Source organism: Penicillium chrysogenum (assembly GCF_028827035.1).
Source record: "Penicillium chrysogenum strain IBT 35668 chromosome Unknown utg000005l_segment0_segment0, whole genome shotgun sequence".
In the NCBI taxonomy this organism is placed as follows: Eukaryota; Fungi; Ascomycota; class Eurotiomycetes; order Eurotiales; family Aspergillaceae; genus Penicillium; species Penicillium chrysogenum.
The window spans coordinates 952,702-978,394 of NW_026622753.1; the positions used below are offsets into that span (position 1 = coordinate 952,702).

General features: G+C 49.4%; 10 protein-coding genes across 10 annotated transcripts; 7 read left to right on the forward strand and 3 right to left on the reverse strand.

Moving 5' to 3' along the window:
• Positions 1–187: 187 nt before the first annotated feature.
• Positions 188–1,120, forward strand: N7489_008753 (snoRNA-binding rRNA-processing protein IMP4; the record flags this gene model as incomplete). The annotated part of the gene is made up of 2 exons (XM_056714503.1): positions 188–193; positions 245–1,120. The coding sequence occupies 2 exons, from the start codon at positions 188–190 to the stop codon at positions 1,118–1,120; spliced, it is 882 nt and encodes a 293-aa protein (XP_056562125.1).
• Positions 1,121–4,041: 2,921 nt separating this feature from the next.
• On the reverse strand, positions 4,042–5,320 carry N7489_008754 (BRCT domain protein; the record flags this gene model as incomplete). Its single annotated transcript, XM_056714504.1, has 5 exons — positions 4,042–4,542; positions 4,604–4,710; positions 4,769–4,804; positions 4,874–5,092; positions 5,143–5,320. 5 exons carry the CDS (start codon positions 5,318–5,320, stop codon positions 4,042–4,044), a joined length of 1,041 nt encoding a protein of 346 aa, XP_056562126.1.
• Positions 5,321–6,032: 712 nt separating this feature from the next.
• On the reverse strand, positions 6,033–8,291 carry N7489_008755 (bifunctional anthranilate synthase/indole-3-glycerol-phosphate synthase; the record flags this gene model as incomplete). Its single annotated transcript, XM_056714505.1, has 1 exon — positions 6,033–8,291. One exon carries the CDS (start codon positions 8,289–8,291, stop codon positions 6,033–6,035), a length of 2,259 nt encoding a protein of 752 aa, XP_056562127.1.
• Positions 8,292–8,653: 362 nt separating this feature from the next.
• N7489_008756 (nucleoporin) lies at positions 8,654–14,261 on the forward strand (the record flags this gene model as incomplete). Its single annotated transcript, XM_056714506.1, has 4 exons — positions 8,654–8,721; positions 8,779–9,715; positions 9,770–12,850; positions 12,903–14,261. The coding sequence occupies 4 exons, from the start codon at positions 8,654–8,656 to the stop codon at positions 14,259–14,261; spliced, it is 5,445 nt and encodes a 1,814-aa protein (XP_056562128.1).
• A 521-nt stretch (positions 14,262–14,782) lies between these two features.
• On the forward strand, positions 14,783–16,685 carry N7489_008757 (acyl--CoA ligase; the record flags this gene model as incomplete). Its single annotated transcript, XM_056714507.1, has 4 exons — positions 14,783–15,837; positions 15,920–16,205; positions 16,260–16,363; positions 16,460–16,685. 4 exons carry the CDS (start codon positions 14,783–14,785, stop codon positions 16,683–16,685), a joined length of 1,671 nt encoding a protein of 556 aa, XP_056562129.1.
• A 1,097-nt stretch (positions 16,686–17,782) lies between these two features.
• N7489_008758 (uncharacterized protein) lies at positions 17,783–18,250 on the forward strand (the record flags this gene model as incomplete). Its single annotated transcript, XM_056714508.1, has 1 exon — positions 17,783–18,250. One exon carries the CDS (start codon positions 17,783–17,785, stop codon positions 18,248–18,250), a length of 468 nt encoding a protein of 155 aa, XP_056562130.1.
• A 1,098-nt stretch (positions 18,251–19,348) lies between these two features.
• On the forward strand, positions 19,349–20,407 carry N7489_008759 (uncharacterized protein; the record flags this gene model as incomplete). The annotated part of the gene is made up of 2 exons (XM_056714509.1): positions 19,349–19,504; positions 19,583–20,407. 2 exons carry the CDS (start codon positions 19,349–19,351, stop codon positions 20,405–20,407), a joined length of 981 nt encoding a protein of 326 aa, XP_056562131.1.
• Positions 20,408–21,148: 741 nt separating this feature from the next.
• On the reverse strand, positions 21,149–22,374 carry gpaA (guanine nucleotide-binding protein subunit alpha gpaA; the record flags this gene model as incomplete). Its single annotated transcript, XM_056714510.1, has 5 exons — positions 21,149–21,192; positions 21,246–21,802; positions 21,857–21,963; positions 22,008–22,198; positions 22,257–22,374. 5 exons carry the CDS (start codon positions 22,372–22,374, stop codon positions 21,149–21,151), a joined length of 1,017 nt encoding a protein of 338 aa, XP_056562132.1.
• Positions 22,375–23,917: 1,543 nt separating this feature from the next.
• Positions 23,918–24,112, forward strand: N7489_008761 (uncharacterized protein; the record flags this gene model as incomplete). The annotated part of the gene is made up of 1 exon (XM_056714511.1): positions 23,918–24,112. The coding sequence occupies one exon, from the start codon at positions 23,918–23,920 to the stop codon at positions 24,110–24,112; it is 195 nt and encodes a 64-aa protein (XP_056562133.1).
• Positions 24,113–24,498: 386 nt separating this feature from the next.
• N7489_008762 (Smr domain-containing protein) lies at positions 24,499–25,414 on the forward strand (the record flags this gene model as incomplete). The annotated part of the gene is made up of 4 exons (XM_056714512.1): positions 24,499–24,532; positions 24,584–24,684; positions 24,767–25,017; positions 25,093–25,414. The coding sequence occupies 4 exons, from the start codon at positions 24,499–24,501 to the stop codon at positions 25,412–25,414; spliced, it is 708 nt and encodes a 235-aa protein (XP_056562134.1).
• Positions 25,415–25,693: the final 279 nt, after the last annotated feature.

A 25,693-nucleotide genomic window follows, 5' to 3' on the forward strand; every position in this document is an offset into this window, starting at 1 on the left:
GACAAAAGAGAGTTGATGAGTTTGTCTCGAAGGATGGGCGAAAAGCGTTCTCCGCAAGTGCCCAGATTCTTTATCGGTGCGATCCCACTACGGCTACGCAGACGAACCATAAACGCAGCCCCGGAGTTAAGAAAAAAAAAGTTGCCCGCTCGTCTTTGCTTAAGCCACTTTTACTTCAATCTTCAAAATGCTGGTAAGTGAAGGATAAATTTGAAACATCGGATATTTTACTTACAATAAGTAGCGCCGCCAAACTCGCGAGCGTCGCGATTATCTGTATCGGAGAGCTTTGCTACTCCGTGATGCCTCCATTGCCGAAAAAAGATCGCAACTCAAGGCTTCATTAGCTTCTGGAAAGCCTCTAGATCCTACAATCGCAAATGATAAAAAGCTACGGGAAGACTTCAAATATGACGAGTCAAAGGACAAGGAAGATGCTGAGATGGACATCGACGACGAATACGTTTTAACCTCCGGCATTATCGACCCCCGTCCTCTGGTTACCACCTCTCGCTCGCCCTCCGCTCGCCTCGGAGCATTTGCGAAAGAAATCCGCCTTCTCCTTCCCACCTCCATTCGTCTCAACCGTGGAACTCTCGTTCTTGGAGATCTTGTCTCTAGCGCAACCTCCGCCGCTCTGACCGACATGGTTCTTCTCCACGAGCACCGTGGTACCCCGACTGCACTCACTATTTCCCACCTTCCCCATGGCCCCACCGCCAGTTTCTCTCTTCACAATGTCGTCCTTCGTCAGGATATTCCGAATGCCGCCCGTGGTACCGTATCGGAAAGCTACCCGCACTTGGTTTTCGAGGGATTCAAGACGAAGCTGGGTGCCCGCGTTGTTCAGATTCTGAAGCACCTCTTCCCCCCGCGCGAGCCTGGAAAGATCGGCAACCGTATTGTGAGCTTTGTGAACAAGGACGACAACATCGAAGTGCGGCACCATGTTTTCGTCAAGACTGGGTACCGGGATGTGGAGTTGGCTGAAGTTGGACCTCGCATGACGATGCGACTTTTCGAGATCCGCGGAGGTACATTGGAGAAGGGGTCGAGCGGTGACATCGAATGGGCTCTTACCCAATACACGAGAACCAGCAAAAAGAAGGAATACCTGTGATTCTTTACTATCTCGCATCACTACATCGGCTGTGGCGTGGATGGTTAAAGTAGAACCTCACCCTGTCACATTGTTGGCCGACTGGCGTATCTGGCGTTAGAGGGCAATTAGAATGGGTTCTTTTGTCATGTTCAAATAGTTTATGATTAAAATGGCAGTGGAGAATGTCTGATCAAAATATATAACCTTGAAAGACATGTACAGCAGCTTTCTGATGATGAACCAAGTCCCTGCCAGGGAATTGGTTGCCACTCTGTACTTACCATGTTTAGTGTATATGAGAACACAATCCGACAGTTAGAACCTGGCGATGATCTACACTAATCAGAGGAAAATCCCGGTCTTGCTAAACAGATGAGATAGTTGATACATTATATATCTCCACAGGTGTAGCAAAAAACATCGGTATAAAGCATTCGGTCTGTTCCTTAGCAGCTTCCTCTTGGCGGTTATTCACAAACATTTCTTTGTCCTTCTCATGTTCTAAATGGTTGTTGTTGTATTTAACGTCCAGGGAAAACGAGGGCGAAGCCCTCGCCTCCAAACCTCCCGTGGGGTATGGGGACGTGCTAAGCTAAAGAATTATGTACATAAAGTGCGCCTTTAGAAAGCAACTCGGAAGAAAGTGCGGCTGTTGAGCCGAAGACGAGCGGTCTTGCCCCCGACGTGCAGGGCGGCACGCTATAAAATGCTTGAGACAGCGTCTCTTCAAAAAAGAATGGGTGGCTTAGCCGGTTGGCTGGGTAGTCTTGACGGGTGACCGTCTGGTTCATAGGTCTACGCAGAGACCCTCGTGGGATAGAAAATAGATAATGGGGAGGTACGAGAGAGTTAGGGGGGAGAGTAGCGGCTGTGGTGAGAGGAACATAAGAGAGAAAAAGGAGGGAGCGGAAACTGCCTACTAGGGTTGATAAAGGTTGATAGTTGGGGCTGTCCGCCTTCCGAAGCCTTAGCGAGTGCAGTGTCGGCTATAAAAGCCAGTGAGTTCGAGGAGGAAGGCGAAGTCCTCCGGGCTGAGGGAGCGTAAGTACGCAAGTCCTTCCGCTCTGCCTCTCGGGGGAGATGCAGGGCGGAGCGGCCAGAGGGGGAGGTGTCGCTAGGCGAGGCGGCAAAGTGCAATGTGTTCTAGGCTCTTCCTCCTTCCGTAGGAGCAGTCGAGCTTAGTATCTTCGTGGTTGAAGCGAGGACCTGATGGCAAGCCATCGGTGGAGGACGGGCCGATAGAGTGAAACGGGGAGATCCTTGATGGTGTAGAGGTCATGCCCGTCCCAGGACTTGTACCAGCGGGAGAGCTTGGTAGATGCCTTGTCCCACCATGTGTTCTAATTGGAAGATCAACTAAGGCAGATATGAGACACGGAGCAGCACTGAATGCACTGGGGATCTGGGATAACAGTGTGAAGCATTCGGAATGGTACCGTAAGGCACGGTGGACAAAACAGCTTACCGGGACAAGTAAGTACAAAGTAGAGAACATAAATAACCCGAAAGGAAAAAAATAAAAAAATAAAATAAAAAAGTCATCGCCCGGGGGCGATCCGGCAACTCGAGATCCATCGGCACTCGAGCTGAGGATAAGCGGGTCCTAAACAAGCGGTGCACCAACTCGTCGCCAACAACAACCGCTTGGCCAAAAGCCCGCTTACCCATACATTCTGACCGTACAGTTCAATATAACACGCGGAATGGGTATAGTGATAACGAAAGAAAAGAAGAAGTTAGCAACTTGCCCTCTAAAAACAAAAGCAACAAAAGGCTCTGGCCGTGACACACTGCAGTTGGCGACTTCCTCAGTAACCTATTCTGCTGTTTTTAGTCTATTTCTATAACACCCAGTACCTCAGCAGCACCATTCCCCATTGGAGTCAGATATTCATCATCCGGCCATAAACCTTCTATTCTATTTTTGTTCTTCATTATCTTGGACAGGTCAACATTCATGTAGTCTGAATAGTTTTATATACTAGCAGCTTCTGGCCCAGTCTTAGTTCTTCATCAACGGAAAGGCCTGTCTATATTGTAATGTTACGGTACATGTTGAGGCTTACGGTACTAGTTGAAGAGATGGCAAGTATTCTCATGATATCATCGGTACAGCCCAAGTGGATATAATATGTGGTTAGTATACTAATCAGAAACAAATCTTCTATGCTCAGGGGGATACGGTATCGCTGAATTTGCGGCTCCCATCGTGCTTGATAAGGCCCTCCATTTTGGCATGCTGGAGTTGATCCATTTGGGTCTACACGCAGCTTTGGGCTGTTAGCTATCGGCTGTAGGTATGTCAGTGAACAACAGACTCCATTCTGCCAAGGTGATAGAGGTGGGCTGAGAGTTCATGAAAGTGGGGGGGGGGTGATGCGGGTCACTCTGCATATGACTAGCCCTAGAAAGCCATGATCTTCAGTGGCACCGGCCCCACAAGAGGCTCTATTACTATAACATCACTTGTCCCAAGGTCACTTAACACCTAGGTAGGGTACAATACTTTAGGATACTACATCATTCCACATGTTTCTGAAGGGAATAAGTCAGAGTCGTAGCTGTAGATCGGCGAAATGAAGAATCAAAGAGAAATTACCTTATATCTATGCAGTATACCAGACCAGAAGAAATGGCCGATTTATGTTGAGTTTGACGCAGGGAGGGGAGGGCCCAGTACACTTATGTACTCATGTTGATTATTTCCCCACGCTCTTGTACAATGTCACTATAGTTTTCAGTTTTCTGATAATAGGAAGGGTTTATAAGAATATGTGGATAAAGCACATACATATATTTTGCATGTGCTGTCCTAAAATCTTCGAATTTGCATTCGGCGTAAAATCTGCGTTCAGCGTGACACATCCAGGTCCGCCGGGGGATCCACCCATGAGTGCAGGTGCTAACGACCTAGAAGGATCCCCATCATCCCTAAGTCCCTACCTATCCTCCTCCTCCCCCTCCTCCCCCTCCTCCTCAACATCAGCTTCAGCTTCAGATCCGTCTTCACCCCTGTCTTCACCCCCATTTTCAAGACCTCCATTACCGCCATCTTCGACTTGGTGATTTGCCATCGAGGACTTTGCCATGTTGTCCTCGATACCATCGCATGAGATGTGGCCAGTCGATCCTTGACACACTGTGCTCTTGGGTTCCCTCAGGAATGCACCGAGGATAGTCGTCTTCTCCTCGAGATAGAACCACCCCTCGTGAACAGGCAAGCTATTTCCGTCAGGGCCTGTCTTTGGGGGTGGCATCTTTCCGTTTGCCCTTTCGTCCCATTCCTTGCCAGTCTGTTCCTTGAAGAACTGCTTGAATTTATCCACAGCAAGCTCGAGCTTGCACCTTGGTCCGGCCAGGAGTTCGACATTGGATGTGCCAACGCGGCTGAATTTGGCGTAGGCCGAATAGGTGTGTGGTTCGGCGACGGATTCGAAAAGCTAAGTAATATCAATATCCTTTTCTTGAAGAAGATTCACACAACACCGTGACATCACTCACAGTCAATTGGTGCTTTTCTCTGCTAGTGACTGGTGGTTTCGATGGGCGGAACAAAGTGGTGCTGTAGACCGCACCTGTGTTTCTGTCCTGGTACACACGACGCACGGCTGTTATGGTTAAATATTAGACCTGGATATGTCATCTGATATGAAGGACTATGCTTACGCTTCTTTTTGCCCTTTGAGCCAAGGAACGGGTCAGCTATAGAGGGCATGTCAGTACCATCTGCGTTGTACCAATACGATGGAGCTCCGGCAAATTGATACATACCTATCGGACGTTTCGCAACCTTTGCTTTGATCTCCTTGGCCACCTTTGCGGGCTTCGCCGTGGCCTTGTTCTTCTGGATTTCCTTCTTGTCAGGATTCATCAGATTCTTCAGAAGATATGGCCCCTCGGGCTTTGGCTTGCGGGTGTTTGACAGCAGCGAGTCTTCAAGCCAGTCGTATGAGACGATCTTGATGGTGCTGATCTTCTTGGCTGACTCAACTGTATGTCGATTAACTTCAAGGTCTTTGAAAGATACAAGGGTAACATACCTGGAGCTGCATGGGTTTTGAATGCCTCCTTTGTGGCAATGAGATGGGTAACTCGCGAGCTAACCTCTCTCGAGAACTGGCCCCCATTTGCCCGAATCCACTGTGGGATCTTGTCGCCGATGCCGTCTTGGAATTTGCCTACTATAGAGGCATGGATCCTTTGGAATGGTTTCCCCATTTTGGGTTCCCGCTGCTGCCCGAGACTTGATTAGACAGGTCTGTTGGTTTGTTTCGTTCTGCTGGCAGCTGAAATGCCCTGAGAATGGTTCAGAGATGAAATGTGATGATGTAGGAGGGAAGACTGAAATGCTTCGAGGACTGGCTTTTTGGGTCAGCAGTTTATATTGGTCTTTGATGGCTGTAGTGATATTTCAGAAATGAGGCGTATACATTGCTGGAAGGCAAGCTTTGAGAGTTAATGAACGAGAGAAATAGTTCGGTGACACAGAAGCTCGTTTGACCTCTGAGATCTTCTTCAGAGAGGGAAGAAGTTCGGAAATGAGATATGCCTATTGCCAGGGGTCAACACTTCGAGCGATATACTGGACGGAGCTGGCAACTTGTTCTGCTTTTGCAACATCGATATGAAATAGATGCATTGATCATGGTAATTCCTGAAAGGTGAAAGTGATGAGAAAGCAGGGAATGGGACTTCGAAGGCCGTTTAGCATTGAGAACTACTTCAAGAAAGGATGAAATTCATTCCTATTGGTATATCAAGCAAGGCCTGATCAAACAATGAAAGTAAAGTGAGTATAGAAACCGAGAAATTCTGGAATAGTTTGATTCCTATGAATACATATTTGCTCATGATCATCAAATATGCAATCCCGAAATGCAATGAGATAAGAAGTCATCCTAAGTAGTGTAAATGCATATTCCTAGCCTGTTCATTGCCGAATGCTTTTGGCAGACTTGACAAAGGCTCGAATTTTCTCCAGATCTTGAGCGCCATTTGTCTCTACACCTGAGCTGACATCCAAGCCAACCACTTTCTGGCCCGACTGGCCCAGCTTTTTCACTGTGTCTGCCACGTTGTCCGGATTTAATCCTCCAGCCAGGATAACCCGCAAGCCCTCGTCGCTATCGAGGACCTTCTTGACACCACTCTCCTCCAGAAGTTCGCCAGAGCCCCCGGCACCAGAGTCCAGCAATGGGAGAGTGTGGTATGCTCTGCGAGCAATTCCAATGTCACCGGGGGCGAATTTGCGAATGACAGGAACTGAAATCAAACTAGACCACTCCAATGGCTCAGATCCGTGCAGTTGCACAACATCGAGACCCAACTTCTGTTGTTGAGAAATGACGTATGATAGCGGCTGGTTCATGAACACACCCACGAGCAAAGCACGAGAAGGGTGACGCAAAATATTAGTGGAGTGATCGAACCATTCCAATGATGTAGCGCTTGAGGGCTGCTGCAATGTATCGGCCGGACGAGGGGTCGACTTGACCACCCGAGAAATTCCGAGAGCAACATCATCTGGGACAAGCCGTGAGCGGCCCTGAACCATAATGATGCCAATCAAATCCGCGCCAGCTTGGATAGCAGCCAGAGCTCCTTCTTCGGTCCGTGTTCCACAGATCTTCACCAATGGAGAACTTAGTGATGCACCAGCAAATTTTTGGTTAGAACCGCCGAGAAGCTGTGCCACAAAGGCAGAGGTATCAGGTGCCCTCATAAGAGCCTCTCCAACAAGAATTGCCTTAACGCCTTCTTTCTTATAAGCTTCCACATCCTGGGGGCCCGATATTCCACTAAGGGCACACACAATTGTGCTCTCAGGCACTTGATCCATTAGGCGACTAGTTGTCCCGAGGTCGACCTCGAAGCTTGTCAGGTCTCGGTTGTTAACCCCGATGACTTCGGAACCCAGGTCAACTGCAATCTTCATCTCTTCAGGGGTATTGACCTCGACCAGAGGCTCCATGCCGAGACTGCGCGAGTAATGGTACAGTCTAGTCAACAGCTCAATGTCCAGCATTTTCACAATCAGCAGAACTGTATCAGCTCCAGCCAAACGTGCCTCCAGGATCTGGTACTCTTCAAAGACGAACTCCTTTCGGAGGACAGCTGGTCGGTTGGGAAGTCCCTCCAGGCTCTGGCGAACAGCCCGCAGGTCATCTATGGTGCCCTTGAACCACTCCGGCTCTGTGAGGACAGAAATGACGCTAGCGCCAGCTTTGGCGTACTCCCGTGCTTGAGCAGGGGCACACACATTGGCCGAGATGATGCCTTTCGAGGGTGATGCACGTTTGATCTCCGCCATGAGTGAGAGAGGATAGTCTGACTGTCTCAGGCGATCAGGGAATGACAGTTGAGGAGGCGCAATGTTCAGATCATATGCGGCTTGAAGAGCCTCTGGCCGCAGAGCTGGAATTTTCTTCTGCTCGTCAACAGCATTTTTGCGATGGGCGTAGATCTTATCCAAAATGGATAACTTCTTGTCTGCCGGTGCAGCGACGGCAGCTCCCTGCTTGTTATCCCAAGTCCCAGCGGTGAGCTCCAAGAAGTTTCTGAACATCTTGCGCCCGTATTGTGTCAAGATACTCTCGGGGTGGAACTGAACACCCTCCACTGCGAACTCCTTATGTCTGACTCCCATAATGATGTTCTTGCCACTAGCGTCCCCAAGCTCGACCCGCGAAGTCACCTCTAAGCAATCTGGAATAGTCGAGTGTGTCCCGGCGAGCGAATGGTAGCGAGTGACCTCGAGCGAGGTTGGCAATCCCTGGTAAACACCCTTGGAGTCATGCTTCAACTCCGATGTCTTCCCGTGCAGAATTTCGCCGGTCACGTCCACCTTACCACCAAACGAGGTGATCATACATTGCTGACCCATGCACACACCAAAGATCGGAACCTTTCCACTGAAGTGTTTGATTACGGCATTACTGATTCCCGCATCGGTGTCCGGGTGGCCGGGGCCAGGACTGATAACCAGCTGAGTGGGCTTCTTTGCAACCAAGTCCTCAACAGTAACTTCGTCATTGCGATAGACTGTGACGGTAGCACCTTCAAGGACAAGGTATTGATAGATATTCCAGGTAAATGAGTCGTAGTTGTCGATCAGAATCACGTTGGATGCGCTGGCCAATTTTGCCGCTTTAGTGGCATGGTGGGGGGAGTGGTCGACAAGGTCCGCCATGGCCAGGGATTGTCGTAGGAAATCGGGGGGTTGCGAGAATAGGACAATCGTTAAGCTGCAAGCTTCGAAATCTCACGCACCTTAAGCCGAATCAAATGTTTGCGAAGTGCCAAAGTTGGATAGAAGTGAGTCAGAAAGATCATCTGGGCTGACATGCTGACACTCACCGCCCGGCAATAAGATCAGATAGGGCACCTGATTGTTGACCCAGTCGCGGTGAATAATATTCTTTTGAAGCTCCCTCTCAATTCAAGAGCTCCCCACGCTCGCCACCTACCTTTTTAATTGCTCTCCCGTCACCTCCCCTGGTGTCGCCTCGTTCCGATCTTCCTTTCTATCCTATGATGATCTAATTGCCCAACATGGCTCCCGTCCCGGAGGCCTATTTCCCGTCCCTGGACAAGTGCTTCTCCGGGGACGTTCAACTCTTGTATGTCAATTCTAATCACTTGTCGTCAGTGGAAGCCAAGATGCTGATATACCACAGGTCCTGGAAACGAGCTTTTCTCTACGCTATTGATCCCGAAAGTCATCCTGACGATGGAGGCAATATCGATGTCTTCTTTTCGCACCCCGAATTCATTCGCCTACTCTCTGACGGCTTAAAACCTTTCCCCTCCCCTTCCGCAAAATCCAAATCCGAATTCGAATCCAAGACCGCCGCAATCCATGTCGAGACCAATGGCCAAAACTCTTTTGACCTGAAGGAGATCAAGGCGGACGCGCTATGGTTAAGCAAACAAGCCAGTATCGACGAGATTTCTGCTCTTCGTATCGCTGTATTGGAATGGCAGGACCGCCCGGCAACGCGCCTCACAATCGGCTTTTCTAGCGAGGAAGCGACCAGTCTGCAGAGCGCGGCTGGGGCCGAGAATCTTCGGGGCTCTCTAGCAGGTCCCAACTTTGCCAACCTATTGAATCAAGCAGTTAGAAGTGACGGTGTTCAGTCATTTGAAAAAGAGGAGAAGAGGCGTCTGCGAATCCGGGAGGTGTATCTCTCCGAGGCAACCCATGTGGTGAAGACACTCCGCAAGCTGCTTGCTCTGTCCCTACACGATGGCAATTCATCCGATTCAGCCATTCCCGCCAGCTACGATCGCAAACTTGCTTTGCGCAAACTAGGGACCACAATTTTCCAAGACAAGTCGACTGGTGATGGTTTAGACCGATTCCTTCAAGAATGCATCAGCTCGATACGCAGTCGGTTAACGAGTTTGGAAGGAGACGGTGGCTGGCTCAGTGCCGCAGAAAGCAGCGAGGAAGTGGAGAACATCTGGAGAACAAGTCTTGTGGAGGAGATTGTTCATATCGTCCAGATCATGTTCCATCAGCTTCAAGCCTCCGTGGAATTTCCAAGTGCAGACCTCCTGCTCTCCTGGCTCCAGCTCATGGCTGATTATAGCTTCTTGGAGACGATTCAGGCGGTAAGTGGCCAGTCGCCTATTTCGAGCTTTCGGGATGTTAACGTTTTCTTATAGCCTTGCCAGCAACCTGTGGAAGTGTTGTTACCCCTTCAAGCTTTCGTGTCACTTACCACATTGGCATTTTTAAAACCCTCTCTCGCCATTTCTTCCATTCAGCATCTGGAAGACATGCGATCTTCGCCCCGGTCTTATTTCTGGTGCAAGGAGAAAATCTCTCAAATCAATGAGATCTTCCTTACTGCATGTGGTGATTTGCACACCGCGAATCCGGCGGCCTTCTCATGGGGTCTGATCCTGTATACCATCCAACAGCTGGCAGAAATCGATATAAATGAGCGGGAACGTGATCTCAGTCGCGATTCGGCTCTCTCCTACAATGAGCAGACACATAATGCGGCGCTATCTCGAGCATCCGAACAGTCAGAGTATGAACAATTGCTCGACTGTGCCAGGACTCCACAAAGCACGGCTGAAGATGCTATTCCCATTCTTACATCTGATGCCATCAAAGAATCCGCCTTTAACACCGTTATCGCACTGGCTAGTAAGACCGGGTCAATGTCAGCCGTCGATGATGGCCTGACAATCCGGTCGGTCCGCTTGTCACTTCTCGACCTTATCCGAGTTTCTATTACGTTCTTGGATTACTCCCCAGAAATTGTGGGGTCAGTCCTGGCTATCTTAAGTGATGATGAGAACGGACTGTCCAGAGACTCAAATTCCCTAGGGCCTGCCAGTGACCCTAAGTCCCTATTCGCCAAGGATCAGCAATTGATGGATGGCATCTTTCGTGTTGCGCGGTCCCGTTTTCCTTATGAAACGGCACCGTTTTTACAGCTCTGTCGTGCTCTCGTCAGCGGGCACTCTTTGAATGAAGAAGGCTTGCCAGCTATTCTAGAGGAGGTGGAGAACATGGAATCCTTTACACAGATCGTCTCGCCTACTTTCCAAGGCTATGCCACCATTCGAGAGGACGAGAATGCCAATTTCGTTTCCCTGCTCCAACCCCTCCCGATGCTTGAAACATCATCTCAGAACCATCTCTTCGAGAGGGAACCAAGCAATGCTGTGATTGTCAGCGGCTCTTCTGAAATTCCACGGCAGACTGTTGGTCAAGTCATTTCCGATTCAAAACCCGCGGTCATCATGTGGGAGCATCGATACTCCTGCTTAAGCTTCCTAGGAAGCTGGCTCGAAGAATGGAGCGAGACCGGCGGGCACTCGCCTGGGTGGACTGACGACACTGCGACGGAAATCATTGCTCTCTTGACAGACTTGATAGCCAACTCCGAGAGACAAAGTTCCGGCGATGCCAGCGGCAAGAGGATCCTAGAGATGGCTAGTGATGGGTTGTCCAAGCAAGGCGACATCATTTCTGTGATATTTGACATCTTTGAACGCAATTTGCAGACCATTGACTCTCGAGGTGACTTAAGTAAGTCTTTGGATGCAAGCATTGCGTGCCTGCGCTTCATCAAGGCACTTTTGAAGATCCTACCCAGCCGGGTATGGCCTTTCCTCGGTCGCAGCAGTCTCATTGGATCTGATGGCAAGGGTGGCATCATGACAGCAATCATTTCAGCAATGGAAATTCCTTCCGGCGAGTATCCGTTCCTTCTGAGCTGTGTTGATCTCGTGGACGCTGTCATCGATGATGCGGCAACTCGAGCAGTATTGCGAAAGAGCCCGGGCAGCGTGACGAGCAAATCATCTATCGTGTCTGATTGGAGTGCCGGTATTCCATCTCACGTAATGAGAACTATTATGTTGAACTTCACCCGCACCATGCTGGAGATTTTCAACAGCAGTGGAAATTGGAGGTTCAATCTACCAGAACAGCGGTTCAAGATCAACTCGATGCTTGCCACTTCCTTCGAACGTGTTCTGTACTATGCCTTCGGAATCAATGACAGCCCGAAACTCGAAACCAAAGTTACTGGCGTCTTCTCTACATCTGCAGCGTACATTTTGGATATGCTGCGCCCTCGCTCAACCGCTGACCTGCCCTTCAATCCGATTCTTCGGTTGATCGCCGAGGGTCTCCAGACACCCCCAACACTCCACCTCAGATATCTTACCCTCATTGAGGATCAGGTCAGATCTACACTGCGGCTCTGCATCAAACTTGTGCAGGCAGCCCAGCTGGCTGAACAACCTGGCTCGCTTCTGGAGGAACAATTGTTCAAGGCCAGCCCAGTTCTAGTCAAACTCTACGCGTTGCATGATGCATACAGGTTGCCGGTTGTGTCGCTTCTCGAGATTTTAATCTCCAGCGCTGCTTCAAATCCAGATAATGAACCCCCTTCCCTTGTTGGCCACCTTGGGGCGGAGTCGTCCTGCCTGTTCCTTGATGTACTGTCACAACTCGACAAACCGATGTGTGATAGGCCTCTGCTTCTTGCGGTGTGGCAGCTGTTGTCGACATTTGTTAGCAAGCGACAGCAGTGGCTTGCAGTTTTCATTCTCACAGGATCATCCCCTCGCCAGACTCTGAAGAAGGAAACCGCTTCTGGTGGTCTAAGCATGAGGAGCGTACCTTTCCTGAAAATGGCGCTTGAGAAGTTGTCCCACATTGATCAACAAGAGCCGCAAGTAGCCTTGGCGTTGCTCGAGTTTGTCTCTCGTGCCCAAGAAAATTGGCCATGGGCCACTTCCCATCTGAGCAAGCATCCTCAGTTCTTCACCAGCATAATTAACCACGTCTCGAAGTTGAAGATTTCCTCTCTACCTGTGATGGACCAAATCCACGCCACGCGGATTGCAGCCGTTGTCGCGGACCTGTGCGCAGTCTACCTGCACTCTGCAAAGGAGGTGGGCGACCGAAGCTTTATCAAGACCTTGATTCCATTGGTGTCGTGGTATGCCAAGGATGCAGTTGAGGTTTCGGCTTATAATTCCTCATTGCATGCCAACTTGAAGAAGAACTTTGAAATGAAGTACTCGGGATGTAAGATCGTCGACTTCAAAAGGACACCACTTGAGGTCCGTAATCTAGGACGGGATTACTACTACGACTTGAGTATGGGAGACAAGCTGCTGTCCTATGACTTTGCCTGGGCTGGCACCAAGAACCGTGGCTTTGCCGAGGAGTTTGAGCGCGCCAACATTAATCTGTCTCTTGTCGAGGCGCAGGTGGTAAGTTTCCTTCCGTTCATCGCAAATGAGTTTATTTTCTAACCTGAACTAGAGCCTTCTCCATAGCTGGAAATTCTTCGCTATTGAACACTGTGCCGATTTCATGCCTGATACCGAAGTCCGAAAGTCAATGGCACTGGTCGCGCAAAGTTGTTTGAAGGCCAATATTAGCACCGGCCCTCCGGAAGCCATCTTCGATCGAATCCAACAAGCGCGCGTTGATTTCGCCCAGGCACTTCTCCAGCGACTTGTCGAGGTACATGCTAGAGGCGCCGAAGTCTTCCAGCTGCTCGAGATTACCTGGAAGGCACTGCGATCCCGGCGTCTGACATACGAAGACGCATTAGTCAATGACGATACCGAATATTTCCGGTCCCTCCTGAACGTGCTGTTCCTTTCCCTTCAGTTCCACTTGGATGGCCCTTCTCGGAGTGCACCCGAAGCTATCAACAAAAAGGCTGAGGTTTCTTCGGATCTGACTGTCATCGTGGAAGTCGTGAAAACGATAGTGGGCCAGGGTTTCAAATCCCTCACCACTTATCTCCATGACGAGCCGGAGAAATGCGCGCCGAAAGATTTCGCCATTATCATTGCTATTCTGCAGACGTGCTTGCAAGTTAAGAACGCCGATCGTCTCTACGAGCACATCGTGTACCACATCGAGGAATACAACACCGCTCGTCATGCGACGACGCTCTTCTCCTGGGCCGACCAATTAGCCGTGGCGGGCGACCCTGTGTACGCCGAGCTCAGCATCTCGATCCTGGTCAAGATGTCGACCCTGCCCATGCTCGCAGAACACCTTGCGGTTGAGGCTGTCTTGATGAAACTGTCCACCTGCCGTCTTACAAGCATTATGTGCCAAAAGAAAGCATTTGGACCCTTTGATCCTGTTCCCGGACTGTACAACATCTGGGCCGGTGGATTCCTTCCTTTGTGTTTGAACATGCTCTACAGTGTCATGCGGACCGCTCCCGAGGTGGCAGCGTTCCTCAACCAATTCGAATCGCGTCTGACGCGCGCGACAGAAGCATTCTCCAGCCACACGGCTGTTGCTTCCGTTCCGACATCCAAGTGGATTAGCCTCAGCATGGTCTCCGAGGCCTACTCGCTTGCGCTGATCTCGTTCATCCTGGACCAATTCCGTGAGGCGGGTGCCAGTGCTGGAATTGACGCACAGGCCATCCAAGATCTCAAATGGGATCGGGTGCAGGTCAAGGAAGATATCGAGGAGCTGCTCAGTCGCCGCGCGGCTCTGCGTGCACGCATTGTCGCCACTAGTGAGAAGGAGGTGGAATGGTCCCGACAAAAGCCTGTTGACTCGACTTCTGGGGCAGAGAACCGACTGGAGGAGAAGGTTGTTAGTGAGATGAAGGCAGCAGTTACCTGTTTGGGTGGGGAGGAATCATGAATGCTCTTTGTAGCCTTCTTGCTATTTGTCGTTTCTTTTCTTTTCATGTATTCTGGGTCGGCTGGGGTGTAGTAGATGAATATTTTCATGCATGGAGCTCAAGTTTCAACACAATTGCATTATTTCCAATTCTTTATTCTGCTGGGTTCTTATTTTTGGGGTATGGCCTGGCCTATCACAGCCAATAGCCGGCAACGCAGGAGAATGTCTATCAACAGCAGATTTCAAGACATGAACCATTCGTTAATAGCCTTTATGTAGTATATCAGTAATCTAGTTTCACTGATTTATCCGCAGTGTGAAGACCGAGGCTCGGGCTAGCCAATTTCCCCGCAAAACCTACCTTCGTATATAACCGATGCGGGGAGACGAACTACGAATTATGCAGGAATCAGGGAAATTATGCAGCATTGGACGATTTACTGGGTATTTATATGAGGGCCTCGTCGTCATATCCCCACAAGTCTTTCTTTCCCTCGCCATATATCGAATACTGAAGCATAGCCTGTTATATCGCCAACATGCCGTATAAATCCCGCTGGACGATTGACATCCCAGACACCCATTTAGCCTCTCTTCTTCTCAAATCCCCAACGGCACCTCTCTCCAAAACACACAAGTGCTACCTGGACGCCGCCCGCCCGGAAACCCACTACCTCACCACCCATGATCTCCGCCTCTGGAGCCAGCGGCTAGCAGCCGGCCTACGCAAATCCGGACTGCAGCGCGGAGACCGCGTCCTCCTCTTCTCAGGCAACGACCTCTTCTTCCCCGTAGTCTTCCTAGGCGTGATAATGGCGGGGGGAATCTTCACCGGCGCGAATCCAACCTTCGTAGCCCGCGAACTAGCCTACCAACTCCAAGACAGCGGCGCCACATACCTCCTCTGCGCAAACAACAGTCTAGAAACGGGACTGGAAGCCGCCAAACAAGCCAAACTACCGCAGAGCCACATCTTCGCCTACGACACCTCCATCTACGACGGCGTAACAAACCCCCAAAAGGGCTGCGCATACTGGAGCGACCTCCTCGCCTCAGAAGAAGAAGGCGCAGCCTTCACCTGGGACGAGCTGAGTACACCAGCCCTCTCGTCCACAACACTCGCACTCAACTACTCCAGCGGCACAACGGGCCGGCCCAAGGGCGTCGAGATCTCGCACCGGAACTACGTCGCCAATATGCTCCAGTACTGTCATACGGCAAGTCTGCATCCGGACTACAAAGCTCGTCTTGAGCGCTCCCGCTGGCTATGTTTCTTGCCTATGTATCACGCGATGGCGCAGAATATCTTTATTGCGGCGGCGCTGTACCGCGCCACGCCGGTGTATATCATGTCTAAGTTTGACTTTGTCAAGATGCTGGAGTATACGCAGCGGTTCCGGATTACGGATTTTATACTCGTGCCGCCGGTTGTTGTTGCGTTGGCGAAACATCCGGCTGTTGGGCAGTATGATTTGAGTAGTGTGGAGTTGGTTGGGAGTGGTGCAGCGCCGTTGGGGAGGGAGGTTTGTGAGGAGGTTGAGAAGTTGTGGCCTCCCGGGAAGATTAATATTAAACAGGGATGGGGGATGACTGAGTGAGTTTTTTTTTTTTTTTACTTAAATTGTTTTGCTCTTTTCTGTTGGGCTATTTTGATGGAAAGCTCATCTTCCATATAGGGCGACTTGCTCGGTCACGGGATGGAATCCAGCCGAAATTAGTACATCTGCGTCTGTCGGTGAGCTTAATGCCAATTGCGAGGCGAAGATTATGTTCGATGGGGTTGAGGTGAAGGAACGCAACTCTCGTGGCGAGTTGTGGGTTCGTGCTCCCAATGTGATGAAAGGCTACTGGCGCAATGAGAAGGCCACTAAAGAGACCAAGACGGAGGATGGGTGGCTCCTGACGGGGGATATTGCGTTTGTGGATGACGATGGCAAATTCCATGTGGTGGATCGAATGAAGGTATGTTTCAAAAGAAGAAGAAGAATGCAGGAAACTAACTTGGACTCTGTACAGGAATTAATCAAAGTCAAAGGCAACCAGGTGGCGCCCGCCGAGTTAGAGGCTCTTTTACTTGAACATCCGGCGATATCAGATGTTGCGGTGATCGGGGTTGTCATGTAAGTTTGTTTGTTTTTTATGGATCATTTATGGATCTACGATCTATTCTTTTTCTCTCTTTTTTTCTCTTTTTCCCTCTCTTCTAACCCGATTAGCAACAACGATGAGCGCCCTCGCGCATATGTGGTGCTTCGACCCGGCCAATCCGCCACCGCCAACGAGATCGCGCATTACTTAGACAACAAGGTCTCCGCGTTCAAGCGGATTACCGGCGGAGTTGTATTCCTCGAGGCCATACCGAAGAATCCTTCGGGCAAGATTCTTCGCATGAAATTGCGTGAACAGGCCAAACAGGAGCTACGTGTCACCGCTAAACTCTAGACTGTATACCTTTAGATATATTTAGGGCTTTTTTCCTCTTTTCCCGGGGTTCAAATGAATATATAACATAGGTACAATATGCGCCCTATTTCTTATTTTGTGTCCTATTTGCAGGCTCAAACACCCGAGCCAGTTAGAATGAGATCTGGACTGCACTGGCCAGGCCACTGGAGGCGGGAAATAGATTAATAACTGTGATGGGTTCGTGTCCACTAAAATAGCCGAGTAAGACATTGGGCAGTGTGATTCGATGTATGAAACGGCTTAGCGCGGGGGACCCATGCAGGCGCCAGCTGAAAGGCGATCTCGCGATGTACTTCTCCGTCTGTTGTACTCCGTACATTACTCCGTACTCCGTACTCCGTACTTCCTTACATTTGTCATGATCGACACACCTGCGCAGTATTTTCTCCGCATAGTGATAATGATGATGATTTATTAGATTCCCGATAGAAAGAAAGAAAGAAAGAAGAAAGAAGAAACAAAGATCGAAGTGGCGTTTAGAAAGTAAGCTGAGTGGAGACCGGGCTGGCTGGCCTTATTTATCCACCTTTTTCAGTATGGACGTGATGAGGCAAAGACATGTTCTTTGTATTTTGTATTTAGTATTTTCTATTTCGTATTCTATAAATTCTTTTTGACTTTTCGATTCATCAAATAACTCAGATTTGCCACTTCCGAAATCCTGGTTGTCGGGCTCGTCTCTTTTTTACCTTTCCCTATGGATGAAGCCCTATCTTGCATATACAACATAATCCCGGTCATGCTTCAGCGTTGATCTGCGATCATCCCCCCCCACTCATAGCCTATTCTGGATTGAATACTCCGTAATATTCGATCTCTAATTCTTATATATGAGAGAAAAAAAGCCCCTGCACTCCATCCCACTAGTTCCATCTTGCCTCATCCCCGCCAAGTCCGCTCATAGTCCCAACCCGACACAGGTATCTTTGACTCGCTAAGATCCCTTCAAGTCCTGGCCTAGATTGCCTTCCCCACACCCGCGGTCTTAAGTCGAGCTGTTTCCCCCATCTGACAGGGGAGGCAGTTTCTTCTTCGCGAGTGGTGGACGCTATCCAACCATCCATACCCCCGTCATGAACACTGTCGAACAAGGATACACCCATCTGTCCCGTGAGATCCTGCAGTCAGCAGAGTTCTTCTTGCCAGTCATCAGTCTAGTTGGCTTTTCTCTTCTCAGCCTCATTCTCATCCACCGCTATATCAAACATCGTCGTCTGAGGGCACATACCATCCCTTCATCTGATTTCAAACAAAAGGAGCAGGACTTCTGGCTCCAGTCTACCATGGAAAAGGGAGAACTCATCCCATCGGCCTCGGGCGCTCTCTCTGCTTGTGATATCCTGCAGCCTTTATCCCATACGAGCCTCCTCCCGAGCAGTGGAGTTCTCGCTGCACAGGTCAGAGAGCAGCAAGGCGCATCTTCCAATACTTCTTTACCTGATGCTGAGGTGCAAAAATGCAACGAATCGATCCAGCAAATGTGTGATGAGGATACCGAGGGAGTGCGGACTTGGAAGCGTGTTGTTGTTGAGTATAGATAGTTGGCCGCCTGTTTCCAAGGTTTATTCATTCTGTGCATTCACCTGGGCATCGGATTGGGTGGTTTTCTTTTTATTTCTCAGTCTGGGGTTCCATGTCACTGTTGTCTTCCTTTTTGCCCTTTTGTTATGCTTTCTTTCTTATTCCCTCCTATGTGTCTTCACTTCTTCACGAATAATGTCTTTCCTTAGAAAAGCGTGGGCTTGGATTATCTCTTTCGGTCATCGTTTTGGGCGGCAGCTATGTTTATTTGAATAAGCACATGTTCAGCAATATTGCTATATATGAATATGACCAGTATTGTGGTTATATATGTTGGACGTCAAAGTCGTAACCCGGTGATCATTTTTGTAGTTTGGCGAATGTATTTGGAATCCCTGGCCTTGTATTAAAGCTGAATTGTACAACGTCCATACCTAGGTAATAACGAACTGCATGGTTATAAATCAGTGGATGCATGACTCCGATGGCAAACGAGCCTGTTTTGCCGAGACGAGTCATCCTGCAAGATCGACTTCTGGAGAAGTAGCAAGGCCTGATGATCCAGCTCCTATCATATTGGAGAAACCTGCAAGGCCCTGCAGATTTCCCTGAAATACCTATAAATATATATACAACTGCAGAATCCTGATCTAGCCTGGTCTTGGCCTTGATAGAACGAACTCAAACGCTAACCGTACAATGCGTTCGATGGAGGACCATAAGAAAGCTCCAATGAACTATTTAACGTTGTACGACTTGGTCGCGGCACCAGGTGAAACAGTGCGTTGTCGAAGGGTGATGTTCGGTGAAGTGATTCTTCGAGTCTGTCGATGATATCCATTGTTCAAACCTTACTGCTACCGGCAATATAATTTGATATAAATCACTCCTTTTGGTAACAATTCTTCTTTTATAGTCGATATAGTCAAATGGTGTTGTATATAAAATCCGTATACTCCGTACAGAAATGTAGTTAAAATCAACCCGATCCACTTGTTCCCCACCTGGGCACCGGACCTGCAATGCTGAGTCATCTCCAAAGCGCTCCAGGGCTCTACATCGATGCCACATCTTCATGCGAAGCAACTCACTTTCTGATTCCATTGGAAGTCGCAGCCATGGCCGTAACCACTTTCCCCTCCGAGGGCTCTCCATATCTCGCTCTTCTGAATGTCGCCCGTCTGTTCACCAGACTTGAGCACAATCTCCTCTCCCCGGGGACAGACCGACGCTCATTCCAACAATCCGAATACCAGCGTATGCGCGTGAACAAGGTAAGCATTTCCCAACCTTAGGAAGCGCTTCTTCCAACGGACAAATACATCAGGGCTCGAATCTGACCAAACCCACAGAACGTCGAATACGCCCGCTCACTACTTACCCAACTGGAGCGCTCGCTCCCACAAATAAAAGCCCTCAACCGCAAACACGAAGCACAAGCCGAGATCGCACGCGACAGACAGCTCCTACAGCGTATACAGACCATCCTAGAAGAAGAAGACGCCAAAGCCGCAGCGAAGCAAGACGAGGAAGTGGAGACCGAAGACGTCGACGACGAATGGAAGGAACTATTATCCAATCCCGTCGTCGAGAAAGCTACACCGACATCCGAACCAAAAGACCAACAAGCAAGGACACAGAAGTCAGATTCGCAACGAGATGTAAAGGGAACAAGCGAAGCGCAACAAACCACTACATCTTCCACAACGACTACAACCACAACCCCATCACCAACACCCTCGTCAACAAACCCACCAACGCCCCCAACTCTCCGCAACCGCCACACGGCTCACCCGCCACCACCATCTACGGAAAAAGCAGCGGCGACGGGAAGCAAGACGAATAAGCTCGCTGGAACGGAAACGGAGCTGAGTACCCATAGAATGGAACAGGAGGATCTTACCAGCTCGCTTCTGACGCTCGCCTCGCAATTGAAATCCTCCTCGCAGAGTTTCCAGTCGACGCTCGAGGGCGAGAAATCCGCTTTGGACCGTGCGGTGTCGGGTATCGACCGCACGAGTTCCACGATGGAGGCGGCGGGTAAGAGGATGGGGATGTTGCGCAAGATGACGGAGGGGAAGGGGCTGTGGGGGCGGATGATGCTGTATGCGTGGATTTTCGGGCTATGGGTTGTTGCTATTCTGATTGTTTATGTTGGGCCGAAGTTGAGGTTTTGAGGTCATAATTAGCCGGCCTGTCTTCATACTTCTGCGATAGGACGATAGCTTGGTTCTATCTTTATGCGTCGATACCCTTATTTCGCTCTGCATAGAACTGTTCATACCTCTACAAAGTTACAACGGTATCGATATCTACAACTTGGGAACATACAAACACATCAAGGGTATAGAAACAGTATGGAATTAAGGGTCAGAACCTGAAGAGTCAATCCTTGAACTCTGAATAACCCGACGACCGACCTGGCATGACACATGAGAAGGAAACATTCAAATCCGCGGATCCTGCCATTTCCCCGTGCCCAATGCCCGGATGGACGCTCTTGGCTTCCAACGGACGCGAGACCAAGGAAAATGATGGGGGGAGACGATATGGTTACATACATAAACAAGAAAATGGGGGGAGAGATGATAGGATATCCAGCATTCAAATCAGAAGGATAAAAAGAGAAAAAAAAAAAAGGTAGAAAGGAAATAGGAAAAAGAAAAAGGGAGGGAAACACTCCTTGTTTTCTGTAGTGGATATCAGGATTGACAAGAGAAAACACAAAACCGGCTAGAGATCGTGTCAATGGCAGGGAAAATTAGAACGTCAACAAATGGAGAATAGGAAAAAGAAAAAACGCAAAAAGAGAATCAACGCCGGGATCTTGAAACGAGGCTTTTTTCGACATCCGATCAGCCCCGGTTAATAAAAACATGCGATCTAGGTTCGACACACTTCGTCACCAAATAGGTTCATTAGATCAAACCGCAGAGACGGAGGTTCTCTTGGATGATGATATCTGTGAAACGTTAGACAAGTGTTGCACGCTAAAATGAGGATGGCTAAGCTTACCATTCACTGCTGCCATGACGAATCGAATCTGGGTAGTGTCGGTAGCGCAGGTGAAGTGCGTGTAGATCTGCTTTTGTTCGGCCTGGTTCAGGGAAACGAAACGGTTGAGGATATAGTCGCAAGCCGCGGCGTAGTCGGCACCGCCCTCGTAATCAGGGAAGTAGTTCTTCATCGGGCTAACGGGGAGCTTCTCCTTGAAACGGTCGATCTTGTTGAGGAACAGAATGATCGAGGTCTTGACGAACCACCGGGAGTTGCAGATTGAGTCGAACAGAGTCAGGGCTTCTTGCATACGGTTGACGGTCTCGTCTTCGAAGAGCAGCTGATCATACTCGGAGATGGCGACGAGGAACAGAATGGTGGTGACGTTCTCGAAGCAGTGAATCCACTTCTTGCGCTCGGATCGCTGACCACCAACGTCGAACATGCGGTATGTGAGGTCACCAATAATGAATGTGGTCTCGGTGATACCGGTGGTCTTGACACGGGAACGGAGAACATCCTGGTCGGTGGGGAGGTAGTCGGGCTGGGCAATGCGCTCAATGGAATCGAAGTAGCTAAGAACGAAGTTAGTCAGGTCGCAATGCGACAGACAAGCGGTCGCTACTCACTATTTGGCCGAGTCGTTCAGCTGGTATTCGCGCGAGCGCTTGAAGCACTCCTGAACACCAGTGTCGCGCCAAAGTTGGCCAATGGCGTTTCCAACCTCGGGGGAATGCTGTCACCCTCGATCTGAGCGGGCTGCATGAAGATGGTCTGCACGTGGTACTCGTGGCGTGCATCCTCCAGAGGCAGCTCGAGGGACTCCATGGCCTCGAGAATGACCCGCATCGACTGGACGGTGTTGCTGTAGATGATTTCCTTGAATGATTCACGCTCGTCGCGGGAGTATCCACCCTCGTGAATAAGCTTCATCTGCTTCAAAATCGTGGACTTGCCCGACTCTCCGGCTCCTGTGTCCCAAATCAGCCATCTGCGCATATTTCCATCAGGGGGATCAATAGATCATACCGAGAAGCAGCATCTTGATCTCGTTTCTTTGCATCAACTTGTCGCGCTTGAGCTGGTTCTCAATTTCCTCGTTCCGCGCCTTCCCCTCCTTATCCTCGGTACTCATTCCGCAACCCATTTTGACGGTATGAAGTCGCAATTAACGGTGTGAAAGGTGGATGAGAAAAGAATTCTTTGGAAGGACAATCGGTCTGTGACAGGGGCTGTCCAAATCGGATTAAATGTCAGCAAAACTGGAATAATTTCATTTGAGGAAATATCGCATTGATGGGCTCGAGGGGGGCGTTGCATAGGTTGTACAAGCACCGCTGAGCAGAGGCAGACGGCGTTTCAGAAGTGGTGTAAGCATGTCGACGCAAGGAGCACCGAGTTTGCCAGAGCAAATAGCCAATTGACAAAGGATCAAAGGGGAAGAAAAAAGGGTACCCACCTGAAGGTGCTTTTGCGAGATGCAAAAACGAACGGCAAAAGGGTATAAATGAAAGAAATGAAATGAAAGGAAGAAAGAAGAATTAGAAGAATCCGATTAGAATCCAATCTGGAAAAGAAGAAAAGAGAGGAAGATACAACTCAAAAGGTAAGGGGCAAGACTGAGGGGGAAATTGGGAAAGTTTCAGCAGAGAAAGGGGATACACTGGTAATACCACGGCGATTCAGCGGACAATGGCGGGTGGTGTGAAGGTCCCCGGGTACGGGAGTACTGCTGACTCCTGCGTCTTGAGTAAATAAAATACAGAGATACAATACTATACCACCCCGGCAACTGGAGTTAGCTGATTGGGCGGTGTGGGGACGTACAGGGGCCCATTCAGCCCCTTTTGCTTTTGGTTGTATTGGTATTCTACCATTAGGGATTATCTATGTGCATCTCTATGCATTTATGGAACATTCTGATTCAGACCTTCATACATATGTAAGAGTATATAAGATAGGGTACTATACCCCCTACCCTAATGCATAGTACTTTATATGTATAACATATAAAATGCCGGACTTCTGGAGGCGTGCAGATCTTGTGGAGAGCAAAACTAGTACTCCGTATATCAAACTAAAAAACGAATCACATTTTAAAGATCCAATGTTGGAAATAAACAGCAACGCTCTTCAAGAGGCCTAGGGGGACCCCTGACGAGTAACTTATCAACACCTAGTATATCATACAAGTTACTACTCACAGACGTTCCATAAAGTCTGACATCTGACCTCACCTCAGCAGTATCTCATCTCAGATGATCTCAGTCTGAGGGAGACCTTGGAACAAAGAAACAAAGCAAAAAGGCCAGTGCTCCTGCCCAATCAGACTAGCCCTACGCCTCGTCTCATGCACCCATGTCTTTCTTTGAGGCTTCCTTGAAACTTCTTTGAAGTACAACAGTACGGACAATCCGACAGGTCTCTAACAGTCGGCACATCCGTGGATCCTCCGTTTTATCTTCAGTGGACCCCACAGTCCACTCGGAGGACTATGTCGAGACACTGACTGTCACACCTTTATGCTTAGCCCCTCTACTGGTGGATTTAACAAGACTATGTCATGATGACTGAAAAGGAGGTCAATGGACACAGGGCAATCCCAGAATCGGTTAAAAGAGAAAGGGAAAGTTAGGGGATTTCCTCTTTCCAATCGCGTCCCAAGGTTGTCCCCTGAAGTTCTGCACTAGATGACCCACTGGCTAGTGATCCTAACCGTTTTCGCCGCCAATTTGGGTGAGGAGTTGATACTGGACTCCACTTATTGCCTCGTGGCAATGGAGACTATTGAAGCCCGCGGCTCTAGTTTGGCGTCTAAACTTGACCAGAACTCTGAATTTGATAGTCGAGAGGTTTCCAAGGTTGGCTCTGAGGTCACGTTATGATTACTAATGAAATTGAATACCCGTGGACCGTACCATTGCCACAAGGATATTGTATAAATTACACTCTGGATTGGAGAATTGTACCTGTGTACATGTAGATCACTTCCAAGATCAATCCACACCCATCTAGACCATAATCATAGATTTAGCTAATATACCACAACATAATAATATATTCATCCATAGTAGGTATCTACATATACCTACTTGTTTATAATATTCTAAACCACAATCCAAATTCCAATGGGGCCAAAATCTTGGTTCCATCGATCGGGGCCAACAAACCCTACGAAGACCCAAGGAACTCGATCGATCTGATTTTTCGGGGATTCCCCACCTTAAGAGGCACCCTTCTCTTTCCCCTGCGTTTTCTAATCATCACAATCATGTCGCACCAAATGTCCCACATGGGCCCTCGGGGTACGTAACACGTCAATCGTTCTATGTCATTACAATAGCTAACAACACCAGCCTTCAACCACGACAACAGCACCGACGCCGAGGCAGAGTACGATCGGCTCCGCGATCTCGCGCGCCAGGAAGCCTCCAAGCGCGGCGAATGTTTCAGCCGGGTAAGCGACCACCCAATCGCAATCGCAATCGCAGTCCCGGTCGCAGCTCTAGTCATTTCATCGCTAACACTGACTCCCACAGTCGAAGGACGCCTACTCGAGCGGCGATGGCGCCGCCGCCAAGCAACTCTCCGAGGAGGGCAAGGCCCACGGCCGCAAGATGGATGAGTACAACAGACAAGCGTCTGAGTTCATCTTCCGCGAGAACAACGCCAACGGGCGCGTCGAGGCCGACACCATCGATCTGCACGGTCAGTTCGTCGAGGAGGCCGAGGAGATCCTGGAAGAGCGGATCAAGTACGCCAAGTCGCATGGGCAGAACCATCTTCATGTGTAAGTGGCAGAGTACAAACTTGGGAGAATTCAATGCGCTGGATCAAACGCGCCTAATATCGTTTCGCGCTATAGTATCGTCGGCAAGGGAAACCACTCCGCGAACCACGTCCAGAAAATCAAGCCGCGCGTCGAGCAGGTTTGCCGTGAGTTGGGGCTGCAGTATGCCACCGAGGAAAATGCCGGTCGCATTTACGTCAACCTGACTGGTGGTGAGGCTGTTATGCCTCCCTCGACTGGTCACCATGGCTCGTCTGGATACCCTGGACACCAACAGGGTCACCAGCAGGGACACCACCAGCAGCAGCAACAGCCGGACGAGCTCGAGGAGCTTGCCAAGAAGGTGTTGCCCAAGGTTCTGCGCAAGCTCGAGAAGGCTTGCTGTGTGGTTATGTGAGCTTGTTTTTCTGGTGTTTGGGACATATACATAGATGCATAGCTGTGTTTGTGGACAGGTCTTGGTTGTTTGATGTTGGTGACATTTTGCGTTTTTGGTTTCTGAGAACGTTTCTAGATCATGTACCATCTATAGAAGTAGACCTCGAAAGCAAGTCTGGGTTCAGCCTCGACACGACTCATGATGGTAGGGATGTGGTTATACCCCGACATGAACATGGAGATTACCATTTACTTTCATGCTGTTAGATACAGCTGTTTCAACGATTTGTACTGCTGA